At 43.3% G+C, this 20353-nt stretch overlaps 1 protein-coding gene across 6 annotated transcripts in view; it reads left to right on the plus strand.

Moving 5' to 3' along the window:
* The window catches only part of NBR1 (NBR1, autophagy cargo receptor), a 53922-nt gene that overhangs the window by 17793 nt on the left and 15776 nt on the right, over nt 1–20353 (plus strand). For 2 of the 6 annotated variants that reach the window (XM_025363321.1, XM_025363320.1), the window contains exons 2-14: nt 1063–1173; nt 3247–3309; nt 4997–5015; nt 6433–6455; nt 10263–10457; nt 13033–13110; nt 13579–13793; nt 14940–15107; nt 15705–15914; nt 17452–17611; nt 17706–17996; nt 18732–18881; nt 19350–19425. In XM_025363321.1, the coding sequence (XP_025219106.1) occupies nt 1072–1173; nt 3247–3309; nt 4997–5015; nt 6433–6455; nt 10263–10457; nt 13033–13110; nt 13579–13793; nt 14940–15107; nt 15705–15914; nt 17452–17611; nt 17706–17996; nt 18732–18881; nt 19350–19425 (1750 nt within the window). In that variant the 5' untranslated portion in view covers nt 1063–1071. The remainder of the gene's footprint in view (nt 1–1062; nt 1174–3246; nt 3310–4996; nt 5016–6432; nt 6456–10262; nt 10458–13032; nt 13111–13578; nt 13794–14939; nt 15108–15704; nt 15915–17451; nt 17612–17705; nt 17997–18731; nt 18882–19349; nt 19426–20353) is intronic. The other 4 variants (XM_025363323.1, XM_025363322.1, XM_025363324.1 and 1 more) reach the window with 4 other exon arrangements.

A 20353-nucleotide genomic window follows, 5' to 3' on the forward strand; every position in this document is an offset into this window, starting at 1 on the left:
GCAGTGAGCTGAGATCTCGCCACTGCACTCCAGCCTGGGCGACAGAGCAAGACTCTGTCTCAGAAATAAATTAATTAATTAATTAATTAAAAAAATCAGTAGATTGTAAAACAAATATAGTAACTTGGATGGAAGGCGTTGAATGCTACCTCTGTGTAGTTTCTTGGCTAGTGTTTTGGCCTGTAAGTTCTTTTTTTTTTTTTTTTTTGAGACGGGGTCTCGCTCTGTCGCCCAGGCTGGAGTGCGGTGGCCGGATCTCAGCTCACTGCAAGCTCCGCCTCCCGGGTTTACGCCATTCTCCTGCCTCAGCCTCCCGAGTAGCTGGGACTACAGGCGCCTGCCACCTCGCCCGGCTAGTTTTTTTGTATTTTTTTTAGTAGAGACGGGGTTTCACCGTGTTCGCCAGGATGGTCTCGATCTCCTGACCTTGTGATCCGCCCGTCTTGGCCTCCCAAAGTGCTGGGATTACAGGCTTGAGCCACCGCGCCCGACCGGCCTGTAAGTTCTTAAAACTGAAAGAAAACCTAGGTTCTCAAGTTATGACAACCCTCCTTCTGCAAGAAAAATGTAGAATGTCACTTTCAAGTCATACAAGAATACAAGTTCCCTGAAGACAGAGACCTTATCTCTCTTATCCATGTTGGTATGTCCTGCTACTAGTAAGGATTTGTTTAATTAACCAGTCATCATAAAGTACCATAAAATATTTAAGGATTTTACAAATGCTAGAGGATTTCTGGGAATTTGGTCAAAATTTAAATACTTTCAGCATACTTCTGTTTCTAATGTGGAAGTTCCTGATAGCTTCAAGAACAATTTTTGTGACTTAAGTACAAGTCTTTATGGCATGGTTTTAGCCTATCTCTCTTTCCTGAAACAATTCCTCTTTAACAGTGATGGTAAGTTCGGTAAGAGCAGGGACAGTGTTTCTTTTGTCCTATGTCTCCTAAGCCCAGCCCATATTGGGTCCTCACAAGTTTTGCTGAGTGAACTTTTAATGCAGCTTATAGAACCCTTTCTAATGTGTTTTTCTCTCTTTCCTACCAACCTTCTCAACCCTAGCCCCACAGCATGGAACCACAGGTTACTCTAAATGTGACTTTTAAAAATGAAATTCAAAGCTTTCTGGTTTCTGATCCAGAAAATACAACTTGGGCTGATATTGAGGCTATGGTGAGTGTTACTTTATTTTGTTTCTCCTTGGTTTAAGCGTGGTTATTTTTTCCAAAGGTAGCTATTTTTAGTAGTGTTGTTTCATAGCTGTAAAGTCTGTCATAGTTACCATTTCTGGGCCTTTTGGAAAATTGCTTTTGATAGGAGTTCAGTATTCATATATGAGATGTGCCCCAATAAAGGGAACCAACAAATAAGTTTCCTTTTGAACATTTTAGAAAGGGAAGGTAAAATTGTTTTTAGTGAGATAGGATTTAGAAAACCTATTAATTTTAGAAACAGTATGAGGAATGAATTGGTGTGGGCTCCACCCCAACCAGGTCCCAAGGAAATGTTCTCTTGCGTGAGTGAGGATATAACTTGTGTTTTGCAAGAACCTATCGATTGTTTTTATTGCTGGGTCAGAGGTTGAGTATCTCAAAGTTGTGCAGGAAAAACTTTCATACCCGCTTAGACAGCAGTTCATCTGTTCTGTTTTTTTGCTAAGGCTTTTCCTCCTGTTGGTTTGCCCTTTGTACTCTTCTGTTTTTGTTCAGTTTGCAGTGGTGAATGTTTTACTTCCTGTGTTGATGTGTTTCTCTACTGAAAGAGTTTTTCCCTTTGGTAAAACTCTACGTTTACCTGGTTATATCTGATGGTAACTAAAAAGGGAAAGAAATGGTAGATCTTGTAAGATGATCTAAAGTAGTTGTCTGCCTTCCAGCAAATACCTGAATCCTAACAGTGACAGTGAGACCCATCTCAAAAAAAAAAAAGATTGGATTCAGAAAGAAGTTAGATCTTGTTTGTGAAAAGATGTGAAAATCACAGTTATCTTTCTTTTCCTAGTAGTTAAATGAGCTGAGAGCTTGCCTTTTTTCTTTATTGTAAATTTTAAGTGTAAAAGTATAATACATGCCCATTTTAAGAAGAGAAACCATCTCAAGCAGTTAATAGCCCTCCACTCTCCCTCCCCTCATCTGTTACTCCCACCTCTTTTGGGTAACCAATGTTAACAGCCCTGTATGTACTTTACATTTTCCATGTTCATGCAGATAACATTCTAGGATCATACCATAAACATTATTTGGCCGGGCACAGTGGCTCATGCCTGGAATCCCAGCACTTTGGGAGGCCCTGGCGGGTGGACCACTTGAGCTCAGGAGTTTGAGACCAGACTGGGCGACATAGTAAAATCCCATCTCTATTAAAAAAATACAAAAATTAGCTGGGCGTGGTAGCAGGCCCCTGTGGTCCCAGCTACTCTGGAGGCTGAGGTGGACAAATTGCTTGAGTGCTGGAGGTTGAGGCTGCGGTGAGCCAAGATCGAGCCACTGCACTCCAGTCTGAGCCACAGAGTGAGACCCGTCTCAAAAAAAAAAAAAAAAAAAAACCAAAAGATGCTTTTTGTTTTTTTTCCTCTTATCATGAAACTTCAGGAGGTATCCATCTATACACATAACTTATACACTGTTCTACAGGATAAACTCTGTCCTGTTACAAATGTGAGATTAATGGGTCACAAAGCCTTTTATTTGGAATTTTAATAGATTCTGCCAAATGCTTTGCAGAACAATTGTAGCAGCACACAGAAATACATGACAATGTCCTGAATTTTTGACAACACTGGATGTTATGACTTTAAAAAACGTTTGCTGTTCCCTACCCCACTCCCCCCTCAAAACACACACACACACAGACACACATACACACACACACAAACACACACACACACAATTTGCTATTCTGATGAGATGTCATCTCATTGCTTCAATTTGCATTGTTCTGACCACCAGAAAGTTTGAAAGTCTTCTGATGTGCTTGTTAGGTGTTCTGATCTCCTCTTCTCTGAATTTTATGTATATTTTTACCTGGGTTGTTAATTGTATCATTAGCAGTTTTGCTGATGCTCTGGGTGTGTCGCAGATACTAACCCTTTGTTATGGGTTGTTACGGTTGTTTGTTGTTTGTCTTTTGATTTTGTGGATTTTTTTAACTGTATAAAATATTTAATATGTAATGAAATGTGCACAGCTCATCTTTTGACTTCTGCATACATTATAACCTGCCTTTAAATGTGTATTTCTTTTGTAGGTAAAAGTTTCATTTGATCTGAACACTATTCAAATAAAATACCTGGATGAGGAAAATGAAGAGGTAAAGTATATTATGGTACTTATTGCTAGGTGTTCAGAATAGCAATCTTATTTCTCCAGTGATATGGGCTTTAATAATTCAAAATAGTGTTTAGCTCATTTGTGTGGTGGTTTAAATATATTTGATAATTGAATATTCTAAGAAGACTTGCAGCATCTGAGATGGAATTGAGAAATGGAGAAGTGACATTGAAGAATATCTCAGAGATAACTTTCACTTTTAAAAAAAAAAAAAAAAAGGAAATGGTGTCTCACTATGTTGCTGAGGCCAGTCTTGAACTCCTGGACTCAAGCAGTCCTCCCACCTCAGCCTCCCAAAGTGCTGGGATTATAGGTGTGAGACACCATACCTGGCCTGAGATAACTTTTTTTTTTTTTTTTTCCCTGAGACAGAGCCTTACTCCGTCGCCTAGGCTGGAGTGCAGTGGTGCGATCTTAGCTCTCTGCAACCTCCAGTTCCTGGGTTCAAGTGATTCTTCTGTCTCAGCCTCCCGAGTAGCTGGGATTACAGGTTTATACCACCACGCCTGGCTAATTTTTGTATTTTTAGTAGAGACGGGATTTCACCATGTTGGCCAAGCTGGTCTTGATCTCCTGGGCTCAAGCCATTGGCCCGTCTTGGCCTCCCAAAGTGCTGGCATTACAGTCGTGAGTTACCACACCTGGCCAAGATAACTTTTAAAATTATATAGTGACCTTAAGTTCACATATACCATAAGCTACCATTTAGTTTATAATAATACAAATATAATGACTAAGCTTTTTTTTTTTAAAAGAGACAGAGTCTCACTCTGTTGCCCAGGCTGGAGTGCATTGGCATGATCATAGCTCACTGCAACCTAGAGCTCCTGGGTTCAAGGAATCCTCCCATCTCAGCCTTCTGGGAACCTAGGACATGCCTCTGCATCCGGCAAAATTTTTTAATTCTTTGGAGAGATGGGGTCTCACTTCGTTGCCCAGGCTAATGGCTAAGCTTTATTGAGTGGTTACAGTGTGGCAGACTAGCAACAATACCATGTATTGAGTACATTATTATCATCACTGTTTTACCCATGAGGAAACTGAGGCACAGAGGTGAAAATAACTTGTCCAAATGCACAAAAACTTGGAAGTAGTAAAGTAGTGGTTCAGTCCATACCCTCTGGCTGTAGAACTCAAGCTCCTAACCGTTATATTGCACTGCCTCTTAATGTATCTGAAATAAAGGAGGGCACAGTAGATAAGCAATAACATTTCTTTATTTTTTTTTGAGACGGAGTCTCGCTCTGTCGCCCACGCTGGAGTGCAGTGGCGCTATCTTGGCTCACTGCAAGCTCCAACTCTTGGGTTCACGCCATTCTCCTGCCTCAGCCTACCAAGTAGCTGGTACTACAGGTGCCCGCCACCACGCCCAGCTAATTTTTTGTATTTTTAGTAGAGACGGGGTTTCACCGTGTTAGCCAGGATGGTCTCGATCTCCTGACCTCATGATCCGCCCACCTTGGCCTCCCAAAGTGCTAGGATCACAGGCGTGAGTCACCGCGCCCAGCCTTAAAATTTCTTAAGTATTATTCATGACTAGCAAGTGATACGGAAAAGCTGAAGGCTTGGCCTGAGTTTTTGTCTGTCCTATGGGGCTGGTCCTAGTAACAGAAATGCTCGATTGATGAGACACTTATAATTCACTGTTGTTTTTTTTCCTTTTATAGGTATCCATCAACAGTCAAGGTGAGTCCCTGAGAGAGTCTGTTCAGCCTTATTTAAAAGCCTTAATCTGCTCATTGAGGCATTTCTATTTATACTCAAACCTTATTGCAGTATTAATTTTAGAGTTTGGAATTTAGTATACTATAACATTGCACTGATGGACATTAGTTACATAGGGGATTTTATTGTATAGCAATTTTTTGTATATAGGATGATGCCTTTGAATGGACCCTAAGGACAGCTTTAACGGGAGGTTCTCATATTTAAGATGCCAGTCCTCTGAAATTAATATGCCTCCCAGTTCAATACATATAAGTATTCCCATGGTATTGCATTTGTTTCTGACTTTGTATATATATTAATATGAACTTACAAACAAGTGGTATTCCAAAAGTTTATTTATCAGATGTTCAGAGCTTGGAGTGCATTTTCCCATAGGAACCATGTTATAGTTGAAAATTAGTTTCCCAGGATAGCCCCTAAAATCTTATTTTAATCAGGTGAAATGATAGTATTAACACTGAACTCTCTTGAGTCCTGAGCATCACAGTGCCTAAACGTGAGGGACCTGACTTGAGATTTTGTAACTGGAAGACTCCCAGTAGTGATGAAAGAGGGATTTACGGGGAAGAACTGATCTACAGTAGATTCTGTTTGCAAGAAGAAGGGAGTTTGTCAGCAAAAGATAGTTGCTGTTCATATATAATAAGCTAAGAATTCTTTAATGTCAGGATTGGCTGTATGTTTAAAAAAATTTTATTGTATATATTGAAGGTGTGCAACATGATGTTATGAAATACATATACAGTAATGCATCACTTAGTGACAGGGATATGTACTGAGAAATGCATCAATTAGGTGATTTTGTCATTATATGGACATCACAGAGTGTACTTACACAAACCTAGATGGTATAGCCTACTACACACCTAGGAGATACGGTGTAACCTATTGCTCCTAGGCTGCAAACCTGCAGAGCATGTTACTGTACTGAATACTATAGACAGTTGGAACACAATGGTATTTGCATATCTAAACATAGAAAAGGTACAGTAAAAATGTGGCATTATAGTCTTATGGGATCACCATCATACATGTGGTTGACCACAATGTTACGTGGCAGTGGTTACTATAGTGAAGCAAATTAACATATCCATCATCTCATTATAGTGGCCCTGTGGTGCCCTGAGCCCTCCCCAGAAACCAGCCATAATCTACTTATTTAGCAAAAATCATGAATATAATATACGATTATTTAACTATAATATGTTCCTCATGTTGTACAGTTCATCTTTAGGATTGGCTATACTTAATCTTATAGAATTTTTGGTTCTTGAATGAATGAATGGATGTGTACAAAGTAAAAATAATTTAAAAATAATAGAATCTTTTGGGGTGTGTGAAGAAATATCATGTTGTATATTTTTTGTCCTTTTAGGAGAATATGAAGAAGCACTTAAGGTAATGAGTATTTAGTCTCATATTCAAATAATGTAAAAAATATTATTATGGGTTTGTTTTTTTGTTTTTTTGTTTTTGAGACGAGGTTATGCTGTGTCATCCAGGCTGGTGTGCAGTGGCACAATCTGGGGTTGCTGCAACCTCCACCTCCCAGGCTTAAGTGACCCTTCCTCCTCAGCCTCCTGAGTAGCTGGAACTGCAGACACATGTCACCACGCCTGGCTAACTTTTTATATTTTTTGTAGAGACAGGGTTTTGCCATGTTTCCCAGGCTGATCTAGAACTCTTGGGCTAAAGCAATCTGCCAGCCTTGGCCTCCCAAGTGCTGGGATTATAGGTATGAGCCACTGCGCCTGGCCTAAAATATTTATTGACTGAAACTCAAACCTGAATTCCATTAGTTATGGGCAGAGACTAATAAGTATAAACACCATGAAACCTATTTTTAGGGAGACTGATGAGGGAGACACTCAGCAAAAGGCAATTCATAATAAAAAGGTCCTTCTCAGTTATAGTCCCATCTCTTTACTGGTCTTTGTGCTACTGTTCTAGTGTTTAAAAGTACAAATATCTTGGCCGGGCGCGGTGGCTCATGCCTGCACTCCCAGCGCTTTGGGAGACTGAGGCGGGCAGATCACCCGAGGTCAGCAGTTCAAGACCAGCCTGACCATCATGGTGAAACCCCATCTCTACTAAATACAAAAAATTAGCCAAGTGTGGTGGCGCATGCCTATAATCCCAGCTACTTGTGAGGCCAAGTCAGGAGAATCATTTGAACCTGGGAGGCGGAGGTTGCAATGAGCTGAGGTCACGCCATTGCACTCTAGCCTGGGCAACAAGAGGGAAACTCCATCTCAAACAAAACAAAAACTCTCTAGAACTGTGCCTTGATGCCATTTTTGTTTTGTTTTGTTTTGTTTTTTTCTTAAAGAGACTGGGTCTTGCTATGTTACCCAGGCCAGCCTTGAACTCCTGCGCTCAAGTGATCCTGCTGCCTCAGCCTCCCAAGTAACTGGGACCATGGGTGTGCACCACCATGCCTGGTCTAGAACTATGTTTTCTGGTTCACATTTTTCACCTCTTTCCCTCACTCTGTTCTCTCCTTTTTTTTCCCTTTGAGACAGAGTCTCTGTTGCTTAGGCTGGAGTGCAGTGGTGCAATCTTGGCTCACTACAACCTCCACCTCTGGGGTTTAAGTGATTCTCATACCTCAGCTTCCCAAGTAGCTGGGATTACAGGTGTGTGCCACCACACCCAGCTAATTTATTTTGTAGTTTTTAGTAGAGACAGAGTTTCACCATGTTTGGCAGGCTGGTCTTAAACTCCTTACCTCAAGTGATCCGCCTGCCTCGGCCTCCCAAAGTGCTGGGATCACAGGCGTGAGCCACTGTACCCAGCCTACCTCACTCTGTTCTTTACAGCCCATACAATCTTATGTTTAAGGCAGAGGTGATAGCCACTTTTTGGACATGGAATGCTTTTTTTTGTTTTTAGTTTCTGATTTTTAAAAATTTGTATGTGTTTAAGGTATAAAATGTGATGTTTCGAAATATGTATACGTTTTGAAATGATTACCACAATCAAGCTAATTAATACATCCATCACCTCAGATGTAGTTACACATTGAATCCTTTTTTCTTTTTTTTTTTTTTGAGACGGTGTCTCGCCCTGTTGCTCAGGCTGGAGTGCCATGGTGCGATCTTGGCTGACAGCAGTCTCCGCCTCCCAGGTTCAAGTGTTCCTGCTTCAGCCTTCCTGATAGCTGGGATTACAGGTGTGCGCGCTACCGTGCCCGGCTAATTTTTGTATTTTTAGTAGAGATGGCATTTCACCATGTTGGCCAGGTTCATCTCGAACTCCTGACCTCAGGTGATCCTCTTGCCTTGGCCTCCCAAAGTGCTGGGATTATAGGCATGAGCCACCTGTCACTGCCCCAAAATACTATTCTTTTTTTTTTTTTGAGACAAAGTCTCACTTTGTTGCCCAGGCTAGAGTGCAGTGGTGCCATCTCAGTTCATTGCAACCTCTGCCTCCTGGGTTCAAGCAATTCTCCTGTCTCAGCCTCCCGAGTAGCTGAGATTACAGGTGCACGCCACCATGCCCGGCCAATTTTTGTATTTTTAGTAGAGATGAGGTTTCACCATGTTGGACGGACTGGTCTTGAACTCCGGACCTCAGGTGATCTGCTCGGCTCAGACTCCCCAAAGTGCTGGGATTACAGGCATGAGCCACCACGCCTGGCCCCAAAATACTGTTTTTATTGGAAAAGTAAATGCTTAATTATAGGACGTATCTTTAAGTTTTTTGAGTTTTGTTAGTCTAGAATTAACTTTTTTGGAAACCTGAGTTAAGATTCCGTAAGTGATGTCTTACTTAAAAACCAATTAGACCGGGCGCAGTGGCTCACTCCTGTAATCCCAGCACTTTGGGAGGCTGAGGCAGGCAGATGATGAGGTCAAGCGGTCGAGACCATCTTGGCTAACATAGTGAAACCCCATCTCTACTAAAACTACAAAAAGTAGCTGGGTGTGGTGGCGCATGCCTATAGTCCCAGCTACTCAGGAGGCTGAGGTAGGACAATCGCTTGAACCCGGGAGAGTTTGCAGTGAGCCGAGATCACACCACCGCATTCCAGCCTGGTGACAGAGCAAGACTGTATCTCAAAAAAAAAAAAACAACAAAGAAACAAACAGAAAAATAGTAACCCAGTCAAGGAAAATCTTACCTAATTTGCCATCTTAAAACCTAGTTTTACGGGGTTTTTTGTTTGTTTTTGTGGAATAAAGCAACACAATACTTTTGTGGTTTTAATAACAAAAGTTCATGACCGGCCTGGGTAACATATGACAAAAAATTTTTTAAATTAGCCAACAGGCATAGTGACCCAAACCTGTAACCCGAGCACTTTGGGAAGCCGAGGTGGGTGGATTGCTTGACCCCGGGAGTTCGAGACTAGCCTGGGCAACATCATGAAATTCCACCTCTAGAAAAGTACAAAAATTAGCCAGGTGTGGTTGTACGCATCTGTAGTCCCAGTTACTCAGGAGGCTGAGGTGGGAGGATAGTTTGAACTCAGGTGTCCAAGATCAGTCTGGGCAACACAATGAGACTCCTGTCTCCAACAAAAACAAAAACCTTAGCCAGGTGTGGTGACATGTGCCTGTAATCCCAGCTACTCGGGAGGCTGAGGTGGGGAAGATCGCTTGAGCCCAGGAGATAGGCTGGAGTGAGCCACGCACTGCATTCCAACATGGGCGACAGAGCAAATTGCCAGCTCAAAAAAATAAAAATAAATTTCTAGGCCAGGCACAGTGGCTCACACCTGTAATCTCAGCACTTTGGGACGCTGAGGTGGGTGGATCACCTGAGGTCAGTATTTCGAGACCAGCCTAGCCAACATAGTGAAACCCCATCTCTACTAAAAGTACAAAAATTAGCCGGGTATGGTGGTTGGCACCTGTATGTAATCCCAGCTACTTGGGAAGCTTAGGCAGGAGAATTGTTTGAACCCAGGAGGCGAAGGTTGCGGTGAGCCAAGACCATGCCGTTACACTCCAGCCTGGGCAACAAGAGCAAAACTCTGTCTCAAAAATAAATAAATAAATAAATGTCTAGTTAACATTCTTAGCAAAGAAATAGCAAATTGAGTGTAAACATTATATTTGTTGTTGGATTTAATAAAGCAAACACAAATCCCAGTATTTTCTAGCATAATTTACCACATTCTTCTGTTTTGATGTCTTTGAAATGTTATTTAGGAGACGAGAATCACGTCGTATGTTTTTGTTTCATAATGTATGCTCTTAGATGGCAGTTAAACAGGGAAACCAACTGCAGATGCAAGTCCACGAAGGGCACCATGTTGTTGATGAAGCCCCGCCCCCAGTTGTAGGAGCAAAACGACTAGCTGCCAGGGCAGGGAAGAAGCCACTTGCACATTACTCTTCACTGGTGAGAGTCTTGGGATCAGACATGAAGACCCCAGAGGATCCTGCAGTGCAGGTATGAAGGGTATGGCCCAGTCTATCCAATATCTTTTCTTTTTTTTTAAATAAAGCTGAATAGGTTTCTTTATTTTATGTTTTTATTTTATTTTTTGAGACGGAGTCTCGTTGTCTTGCCCAGGCTAAAGTGCAGTGGCGCGATCTTGGCTCACTACAAGCTCCGCTGCCTCTTGGGTTCATGCCATTCTCCTGCCTCAGCCTCCCGAGAATCTGGGACTACAGGCGCCCGCCACCATGCCCAGCTAATTTTTTTGTATTTTTAGTAGAGACAGGGTTTCACCATGTTCGCCAGGAAGGTCTCGATCTCCTGACCTCGTGATCCACCGGCCTCGGCCTCCCAAAGTGCTGAGATTACAGGTGTGAGCCACCGCGCCCGGCCCTTTTTATTATACTTTAAGTTCTGAGATACATGTGCAGAATGTGCAGGTTTGTTACATAGGTATACACGAGCCATGATGGTTTGCTGCACCCATCAACCCATCATCTACCTTAGGTATTTCTCCTAATGCTATCCCTCCCCTACCATCCCACCCTCCGACAGGCCCTATGTGATGTTCCTCTCCCTGTGTCCATGTGTTCTCATTGTTCAACTCCCACTTATGAGTGAGAACATGCTGTGTTTGGTTTTCTGTTCCTGAGTTAGTTTGCTGAGAATGATGGTTTCCAGCTTCATCTGTGTCCCTGCAAAAGACATGAACTTATCCTTTATTATGGCTGCATAGTATCCCACAGTGTATGTGTGCCTCATTGTCTTTATCCAATCTATTGTTAATAGACATTTGGGTTGGTTCCAAGTCTTTGCTATTGTGAATAGTGCTGCAATAAACATATGTTTGCATGTGTCTTTATAGCAGAATGATTTTTAACGCTTTGGGTATATACCCAGTAATGGGATTGCTGGGTCAAATGGTATTTCTGGTTCTGGATCCTTGAGGAATCGCCACACTGTCTTCAACAATGGTTGAAATAATTTACACCCCCACCAACAGTGTAAAAGCGTTCAGTTTCTCTGCATCCTCTCCAGCATCTATTGTTTCCTGACTTTTTTTTTTCTTTTTTTTTGAGTCAGAGTCTTGCACTGTCACCCTGGCTGGAGTGCAATGGCACAATCTCAGCTCACTGCACCCTCCACCTCCTGGATTCACGCGATTCTCCTGCCTCAGGCTCCCGAGTTGCTGGGATTACAGGCGCACACCACCACACCTGGCGAATTTTTTGTATTTTTTTTTTTTTTTTTTTTTTGAGGTGGAGTCTCGCTCTGTCGCCCAGGCTGGAGTGCAGTGGCCGGATCTCAGCTCACTGCAAGCTCCGCCTCCCGGGTTTATGCCATTCTCCTGCCTCAGCCTCCCGAGTATCTGGGACTACAGGCGCCCGCCACCTCGCCCGGCTAGTTTTTTGTATTTTTAGTAGAGACGGGGTTTCACCGTGTTAGCCAGGATGGTCTCGATCTCCTGACCTCGTGATCCGCCCGTCTCGGCCTCCCAAAGTGCTGGGATTACAGGCTTGAGCCACCGCGCCCGGCCAATTTTTTGTATTTTTAGTAGTGACAGGGTTTCAGTATGTTGGTCAGACTGGTCTCGAACTCCTGACTTTGTGATCCACCCTCCTCAGCCTCCCAAAGTGCTGGGATGACAGGCGTGAGCCACCAAGCCCAGCCCTGTTTCCTGACTTTTTAATGATTGCCATTCTAACTGGCTTGAGATGGTATCTCATTGCATTTCCCTAATGACCAGTGATGATGAACTTTTTTTCATAGGTTTGTTGGCCTTATAAATGTCTTCTTTTGAGAAGTGTCTGTTCAAAAAAAATGGTCCTTTACCCACTTTTTGATGGGGTCGTTTTTTTCTTGTAAATTTGTTTAAGTTCCTTATAGATGCTGGATATTAGCCCTTTGTCAGATGGATAGATTATAAAAATTTTCTCCCATTCTGTAGGTTGCCTGTTCACTCTGATGGTAGTTTCTTTTGCTGTGCAGAAGCTCTTGAGTTTAATTAGATCCCATTTGTCAATTTTGGCTTTTGTTGTCATTGCTTTTGGTGTTTTAGTCATGAAGTCTTTGCCCCTGCCTATGTCCTGAATGATATTGCCTAAGTTTTCTTCTAGGGTTTTTATGGTTTTAGATCTTATGTTTAAGTTTTTAATCCATCTTGAGTTAATTTTTGTATAAGGTGTAAGGAAGGGGTCCAGTTTCATTTTTCTGCATATGGCTAGCCAGTTTTCCCAACACCATTTATTAAATAGGGAATCCTTTCCCCATTGCCTGTTTCAGTCTATCCACTTTCTAGATTTATTTCTCATTGTCTTTGTTGTAAGATTTGCATATTTATCAGATATTTGGGAATTATTGTGTTCCTCTCTATCTCTGACTTTTGAAACTGGTAATACTTTACTTCTGTAGAAGGGGAGCAGGCTGGAGACTTTGTTTTCCTTTAGTACGCCTTCATACTGTGACTTTTTAAAAAATTATATACTTGTATGATTTCACAAAAGAAACCTCAAAATAATACACTCAGGGAAAAGTATTTTAAATAGAAAAAGTAACCTCTAACATCTCGGCTTGTGTTTTCTCCCAGTCGTTGCCACTTGCTCCATGTGACACAGACCAGCCTCAAGACAAGCCCCCAGACTGGTTCACAAGCTACCTGGAGACAGTGAGTGTTCTCTCTCGCTTGGGTTTTAACTGCGGTGTTGGCACAGGTGGAATGTGGAAGAAATAGAAAACTGAACCCAGATGGCTGCTGCCTCTGGTACATGTGAAGAGTGGTAGCTTATAATTTCCAAACTTAGAACCGTTCCAGTCGAGAAAGCTCTAACCTTTGCAGTGAAGTGCCAGAAAAAGAGGGAGTCTAATTCTAAGCATGTAAGGGAGAGGGACAAATCTCTGCTTGAGAAAAAGTTAGAAATTTACCTATCAAAAGGATTTTTTGATATTTTCTTCGAACCAGTTTGGCTCTAGAAGGAAAAGACCTTTTGCTATGTTTCTGTCTATTCAGTAGCAGTTGTTTGTTGTGTTTTTGTGTTATACCAGAGACAGTTAGGTTTCAGATCTATTGATATCTTCACACTTTTTTCCAGTATTGGAACTGAGTTTTTTCCCCACCTTCTGCTCCATATTCTAGTTCAGAGAACAAGTGGTTAAAGAAACGGTTGAGAAGCTTGAACAGAAATTACACGAAAAGCTTGTCCTCCAGAACCCATCTTTGGGTTCTTGTCCCTCAGAAGTCTCAATGCCTACTTCAGAGGAAACATTGTTTTTGCCAGAAAATCAGTTCAGCTGGCATATTGCTTGCAACAACTGCCAAAGAAGGATTGTTGGTGTCCGCTACCAGTGTAGGTAAGCAGTTGCTTGGGAGTAGCTAGCTAGTGATAGACCTTACAGCATTTATCTCCCTGGCTTTCTGTATAGGTGAAGGGAAATTGATTGTGCCCTGTTTCTGAGCATTAGATGTCATAGCTGTGAGTTGGAAGCACAAGCTACTCTTCACCCACATGCTTTGTGGGTTGTGCTATTCAGATTGTTTTGTTCAAATGTGCATTTGGATTAGCAAAGCCAGGCAAAATTATGTTCCCCTGAACACACAAAATTAGATCACTAAGGGTAGTTCCTCGGTTATTCCAAATGCCTTTTTGTTTTCTTTTTTCTTTTTCTTTTTTTCTGGTGACAGCGTCTCTGTCACCCAGGCTGGAGTACAGGGTGCAATCACGGTTCACTGCAACCTCACCCTCCCACGCTCAGACAATCCTCCCACTGCAGCCTGCTAAGTAGCTGGGGCTGCAGACATGGGCCACCATTCCTGCCTCATATTTTTAAAAAATTTTTTTAGAGATGGGGTCTCCCTATATTGCCCAGGCTGGTCTCAAACTCCTGGACTCAAATGATCCTCCTCTCCATGGCCTCCCAAAGTGCTGGGATTATAGACATGAGCCACTGTGCCTGGCCCCATATACTTTCACATCTTACCTTCCTCCCATAGATTTTCCTTTAAAATGGATATGGGTTAAGTGTTATTATCCTCATTTTATTTATTTATTTATTTATTTTTTGAGATGGAGTCTCGCTGTGTCTCCCAGGCTGGAGTGCAGTGGCGCGATCTTGGCTCACTGCAAGCTCCGCCTCCCGGGTTCACGCCATTCTCCTGCCTCAGCCTCCCGAGTAGCTGGGACTACAGGTGCCCGCCACCGCGCCCGGCTAATTTTTTGTATTTTTAGTAGAGACGGGGTTTCACTGTGGTCTTGATCTCCTGACCTTGTGATCCGCCCACCTCGGCCTCCCAAAGTGCTGGGATTACAGGCGTGAGCCACCGCGCCTAGCAATCCTCATTTTATTAATGAAGAAAATTGAGGCATGGCATAGTCAGATGACATGCTCAGGTTACCAGCTAGTTGGTACTGGAGCAAACATAGAAGTATGGTCTTATATCTCCCTACCCCAGGTACTTCCTATTCTGCCCTTGTGTATTGTGCCATTCTTTACCCACAGCCTATGCCCATCCTACAATATCTGTGAAGATTGTGAAGCAGGGCCATATAGCCACGACACTAACCATGTCCTGCTGAAGTTGCGGAGACCTGTTGTGGGCTCCTCTGAACCATTCTCTCACTCAAAATACTCTACTCCTCGTCTTCCTGCTGCTCTGGAACAAGTCAGGTAAAACCCTCTACATGGAGATGCTTATTCTCTGATTGACTTCTTGGTTCTGGTGACAAGGTGTGAATCACAAAACTGCAGATAGTCTCCTTAGTTCTGCTCATTTTCAGTTGATGTGCAATAATGAAGACAGTTAATCCAAAGTTAATGAAATAGAAATAATAACTATAAAAAGAAATTAAGAAACTAAAGTAGGCTGGGCACAATGGCCCATAACTGTTTTATCAGCAACTTGAGGGGCCAAGGTGGGTGGATCACTTGAAGCCAAATATATGAGACCAGCCTGGGCAACATAGCAAGATCCCGCGTCTACAAAAAAAATCATTTAAATTAGCCAGGCATGGTGGTACATACCTATAGTTTCAGCTACTTGGGAGTCTGAGGTGAGCAGATTGCTTGAGCCCAGGAATATGAGGTGGAAGGGAGCCATGATTATACCACTGTACTCCAGCCTACATGACAGAGTGAGACCCTGATTCTGAAACAAAAAAAGAAATTCAACTAGAAGCTGACACTGATGGAGACTGCAGTTGGCTCCACGTAGCTTCAGAATTTATTTGTGACTTTCTTTTAAGACTTGCTTTTATTATCTCACAGGCTCCAGAAACAGGTTGATAAGAACTTTCTTAAAGCAGAAAAGCAAAGATTGCGAGCTGAGAAGAAACAACGTAAAGCAGAGGTCAAGGAACTTAAAAAGCAACTTAAACTCCATAGGAAAATTCACCTGTGGAATTCAATCCATGGACTCCAGAGCCCCAAGTCTCCTTTAGGCCGACCTGAGAGCTTGCTCCAGTCTAATACCCTGATGTAAGCCCAGGGCTGGGGTGGGAGCCAAAACTTTAGGCCCAGCTCTCTGAAACTGGAACTTCAACCAACTTCCGTCTTATTTATTGGTAACCCTTAACACCCAAATCCTTAAAAATTCCCATTATCTGGTCTTAGTTTTTTTGTTATTGGCTTTTTTGTTTGTTTTTGTTTTTTGAGACGGAGTCTCTCTCTGTTGCCACTGGGCCCAGTGCAGTGGCATGATCTTGGCTCACTGCAAGCTCTGCCTTCTGGATTCACGCCATTCTCCTGCCTCAGCCTCCCGAGTAGCTGGGACTACAAGCACCCGCCACCACGGGCCTGGCTAATTTTTTGTATTTTTAGTAGAGACAGGGTTTCACCGTGTTAGCCAGGATGGTCTTAATCTCCTGACCTTGTGATCCACCCGCCTTGGCCTCTCAAGGTGCTGGGATTACAGGCGTGAGCCACTGCGCCCAGCTTTATTTTTTTATTTTTTATTTTTTTTTTGAGACGGAGTCTCGCTCTGTCACCCAGGGTGGAGTGCAGTGGCGTGATCTCGGCTCACTGCAACCTCCACCTCCCGGGTTCAAGTGATTCTCCTGCCTCAGCTTCCTGAGTAGCTAGGGTTACAGGTGCATGCCACCATGCCTGGCTAAGTTTTGTATTTTTTTCAATAGAGACGGGGTTTCACCATGTTGGTCAGACTGTCCTCGAATTCCTGACCTCAGGATCCGCCCGCCTTGGCCTCCCAAAGTGCTGAGATTACAGGCGTGAGCCACTGTGCCTGGTCTGGTGTTAGTATTATTAAAGGGTGGTTTGGTAGGTTTTTTTTTTTTTTTTTTTTGAGACAGTCTCGGAGTCTCACACTGTCGCCCAGACTGGAGGGCAGTGGCATGATCTCAGCTCACTGCAAGCTCCGCCTCCTGTGTTCACACCATTCTCCTGCCTCAGCCTCCCAAGTAGCTGGGACTACAGGTGCCCGCCACCATGCCCAGCTAATTTTTTTGTATTTTTTAGTAGAGACAGGGTTTCACCATGTTAGCCAGGATGGTCTCGATCTCCTGATACCGTGATCTGCCCGCCTTGACCTCCCAAAGTGCTGGGATTACAGGCGTGAGCCACCGCGCCCAGCCACATTTGGTAGTTATTTTTGACACTTGTTTTGTTTGCTTCTTCAGAAAGATAGAAACCACTAAAGTTCAGAATGGTGGGGTCCCTCTCTTCATTGGAGGCAGTCTGGAATTGAAGCAAAAGGAACAAATGTTTTAAAAGCCTGACTCTCTAGGTGTTGTATTTATGGGCCCTTTTAATTACTCTTACCATGACTTTTTTAGCTCAGGAGTGAGACTTATCCTCTGTTTTGTTTTATTGTTTTAAGTTTGTCAGAAAATTTATTGTTTATGATATGTGGTCCTATACTAGTAATATTAGTATTATTTTTAAGGCAAATGGGTTAGTAGATTTTCAAGAGTCACAGCCAGACTCTCAAGCCAGTGTGAGATATTCTGAAGACTTCACACCCAACAGCAAGTGACTAAGCATCTGAATTTCTGTTCAGGCTCCCTTTGCAACCCTATACCCCCGTTATGCCAATGCTCAGTGCAGCATTTGTGGATGAGAATTTGCCTGATGGGACTCACCTTCAGCCAGGAACCAAGTTTATCAAACACTGGAGGATGAAGAATACAGGAAATGTGAAGTGGAGTGCAGACACAAAGGTAATTTTTCCCACAAAATGTGAAGATGAGGTGATTTGAAGTGGCAGAGTGCTCAGCTGACAATCTTGCTTTCTCTTCTTACTGTTTTTTTCAGCTCAAGTTCATGTGGGGAAACCTGACTTTGGCTTCCACAGAAAAGAAGGATGTTTTGGTTCCTTGCCTCAAGGCCGGCCATGTGGGAGTTGTATCTGTGGAGTTCATTGCCCCAGCTTTGGAGGGAACGTATACTTCCCATTGGCGTCTTTCTCACAAAGGCCAGCAATTTGGGCCTCGAGTCTGGTGCAGTATCATAGTGGATCCTTTCCCCTCCGAAGAGAGCCCTGATAACATTGAAAAGGGCATGATCAGCTCAAGCAAAACTGATGATCTCACCTGCCAGCAAGAGGTGAGCATTGACTGACAGGCTTTGGCCCAGTATCCAAATCATAGTTAGAAAGGACATGGCTAAAACTAAAAGAACCCACTCATAGCTAGTTGTTTTCCAGAAATCTTGAAAGGTTAGCATCTCCCCCCGCCCCCAACACATTTCTGTGCTGATATTTGGCCTCTTCCTTAGGGTGTTTGTTTTAGTGTCTTTGTTTTAGTATCTTTAGGGTCTTGCCGCAGGCGGTCCCTGAATACTTTTGTACCTCTTTGTAATGTTGCATGGTCAGCCTGTTGGCTGCACAAGGGAAAAAGGGGCGCCTGGCCTGGCCTGGCCTATGGAACTGCTGAACTGATAGCTTTTCTCCTTAATATCCATCTCTCCTGAAATACTGTGTGTATGTTTCCTAAATACTAATGAAGTCTTGCCCTGGTTGCTACTTAGTGCACAGTTTTTTAATGCAATTTCTTTGTATTAGTCGGGCAGAGTGTTTACTGCTTAAAGTTACCCAATGTTAATTTTCTGGTTTTGACTATTATAGTTAATGTAAGTTGTCATTAGGGGAAGCTGGGTGAATGTGAATTCTCTCTGCTGTTTTTACAGCTTTTCTATAACTGTAAAAATATATCAAAAACATTTCTTAAGTTTTTTAAGATACAGAGGTACGGCAGAGTTTTTATTTTTGGGGGCATTGTCAGCCTGCCTCTTCAGTTCTGTTGAAGGCCTAAAATTTGTCTCAATGGTTTGTCTCTATAGGAAGCTTTTCTTCTGGCTAAAGAAGAAAGACAACTTGGTGAAGTGACTGAGCAGACAGAAGGGACAGCAGCCTGCATCCCACAGAAGGCAAAAAATGTTGCCAGTGAGAGGGAGCTCTACATCCCATCTGTGGATCTTCTGACTGCCCAGGTGGAAGATTCAGCACTTTGAAGGGCAAGGGACAGAGGGAGAGAGCACAGGAGAGAAGGTGGTAGAGCCATAGGCGGTAATCAGGAAATCAGAGATATGCCCACTTTGATCTAGTCCGGTATATTTAATGGGAAGGAGATCACCCATGGAAGCAAATTTGTAAACTAGATGTTTCCTCTTTGAATTGGGAACTCAATCCTGTACTTCCCCACAAACTCCCTTTAGTGGCCTCTTCACTTTGGCCTAGCTGATTCTCCTTTTTACCTGCTGCATTTTCTCTTTCCTGCCATTTGGTTATTTTAACACCTAATTCCTATTTAACTCTTCCTTTTTTCACTTGTCTGGAAACAGGCATGAATTTGAACAGAGTTGAATACAAGACGATGTGGAAATGGTCTACAGATCCCATCAAGACATGGCTCCAGCATGCACTCCAAACAGCCTAACATTGTCTGTCTTTTTTTATAGGACCTGCTGTCGTTTGAGCTGTTGGATATAAACATTGTTCAAGAGTTGGAGAGAGTGCCCCATAACACCCCTGTGGGTAAGAATGTCACTCATTTCATCTTGTTCATCTTACTAATAGGCACACAATACCACAGCCTAGACGCTGGTAGTGTTTTATTCTGAGGAAATGGCAAGGAATTCTCCCTCAGTAGGACAGTAAAGCAGCAATCATGGATCCGTTTTCCTTCTTTCCTGTCCTTTCTCAAAAGCAACAATATGCTGGGCATAGTGGCTGGTGTCTATAATCCCAGCTCTTTGGGAGGCCAAGGCGGGAGGATCACTTGAGGCCAGGGTTTGAGACCAGCCTGGGCAACATGGTGAAACCCCCATCTCTACAAAAATTACTTTTAAAAATTAGTTGGGCATAGCCAGGCACGGTGGCTCACGCCTATAATCCCAGCACTTTGGGAGGCCAAGGCGGGTGGATCACAAGGTCAGAAGTTCAAGACCAGCCTGGCCAAGATAGTGAAACCCCATCTCTACTAAAAATACAAAAATTAGCCGGGCATTGTGGCAGGTGCCTATAATCCCAGCTACTCGGGAGGCTGAGGCAGAGAGTTGCGTGAACCCAGGAGGCAGAGGTTGCAGTGAGCCGAGATCTTGCCACTGCATTCTAGCCTGGGTGACAGAGCAAGACTCCATTTCAAAAAAAAAAAAAAGAAGAGGCCGGGCGCGGTGGCTCAAGCCTGTAATCCCAGCACTTTGGGAGGCCAAGACGGGCGGATCACGAGGTCAGGAGATCGAGACCATCCTGGCTAACACGGTGAAACTCCGTCTCTACTAAAAAATACAAAAAACTAGCTGGGCGAAGTGGCGGGCGCCTGTGGTCCCAGCTACTCGGGAGGCTGAGGCAGGAGAATGGCGTGAACCCGGGAGGCGGAGCTTGCAGTGAGCTGAGATCCGGCCACCGCACTCCAGCCTGGGCGACAGAGCCAGACTCAGTCTCAAAAAAAAAAAAAAAAAAA

This window comes from Theropithecus gelada, chromosome 16 (genome assembly GCF_003255815.1).
Source record: "Theropithecus gelada isolate Dixy chromosome 16, Tgel_1.0, whole genome shotgun sequence".
In the NCBI taxonomy this organism is placed as follows: Eukaryota; Metazoa; Chordata; class Mammalia; order Primates; family Cercopithecidae; genus Theropithecus; species Theropithecus gelada.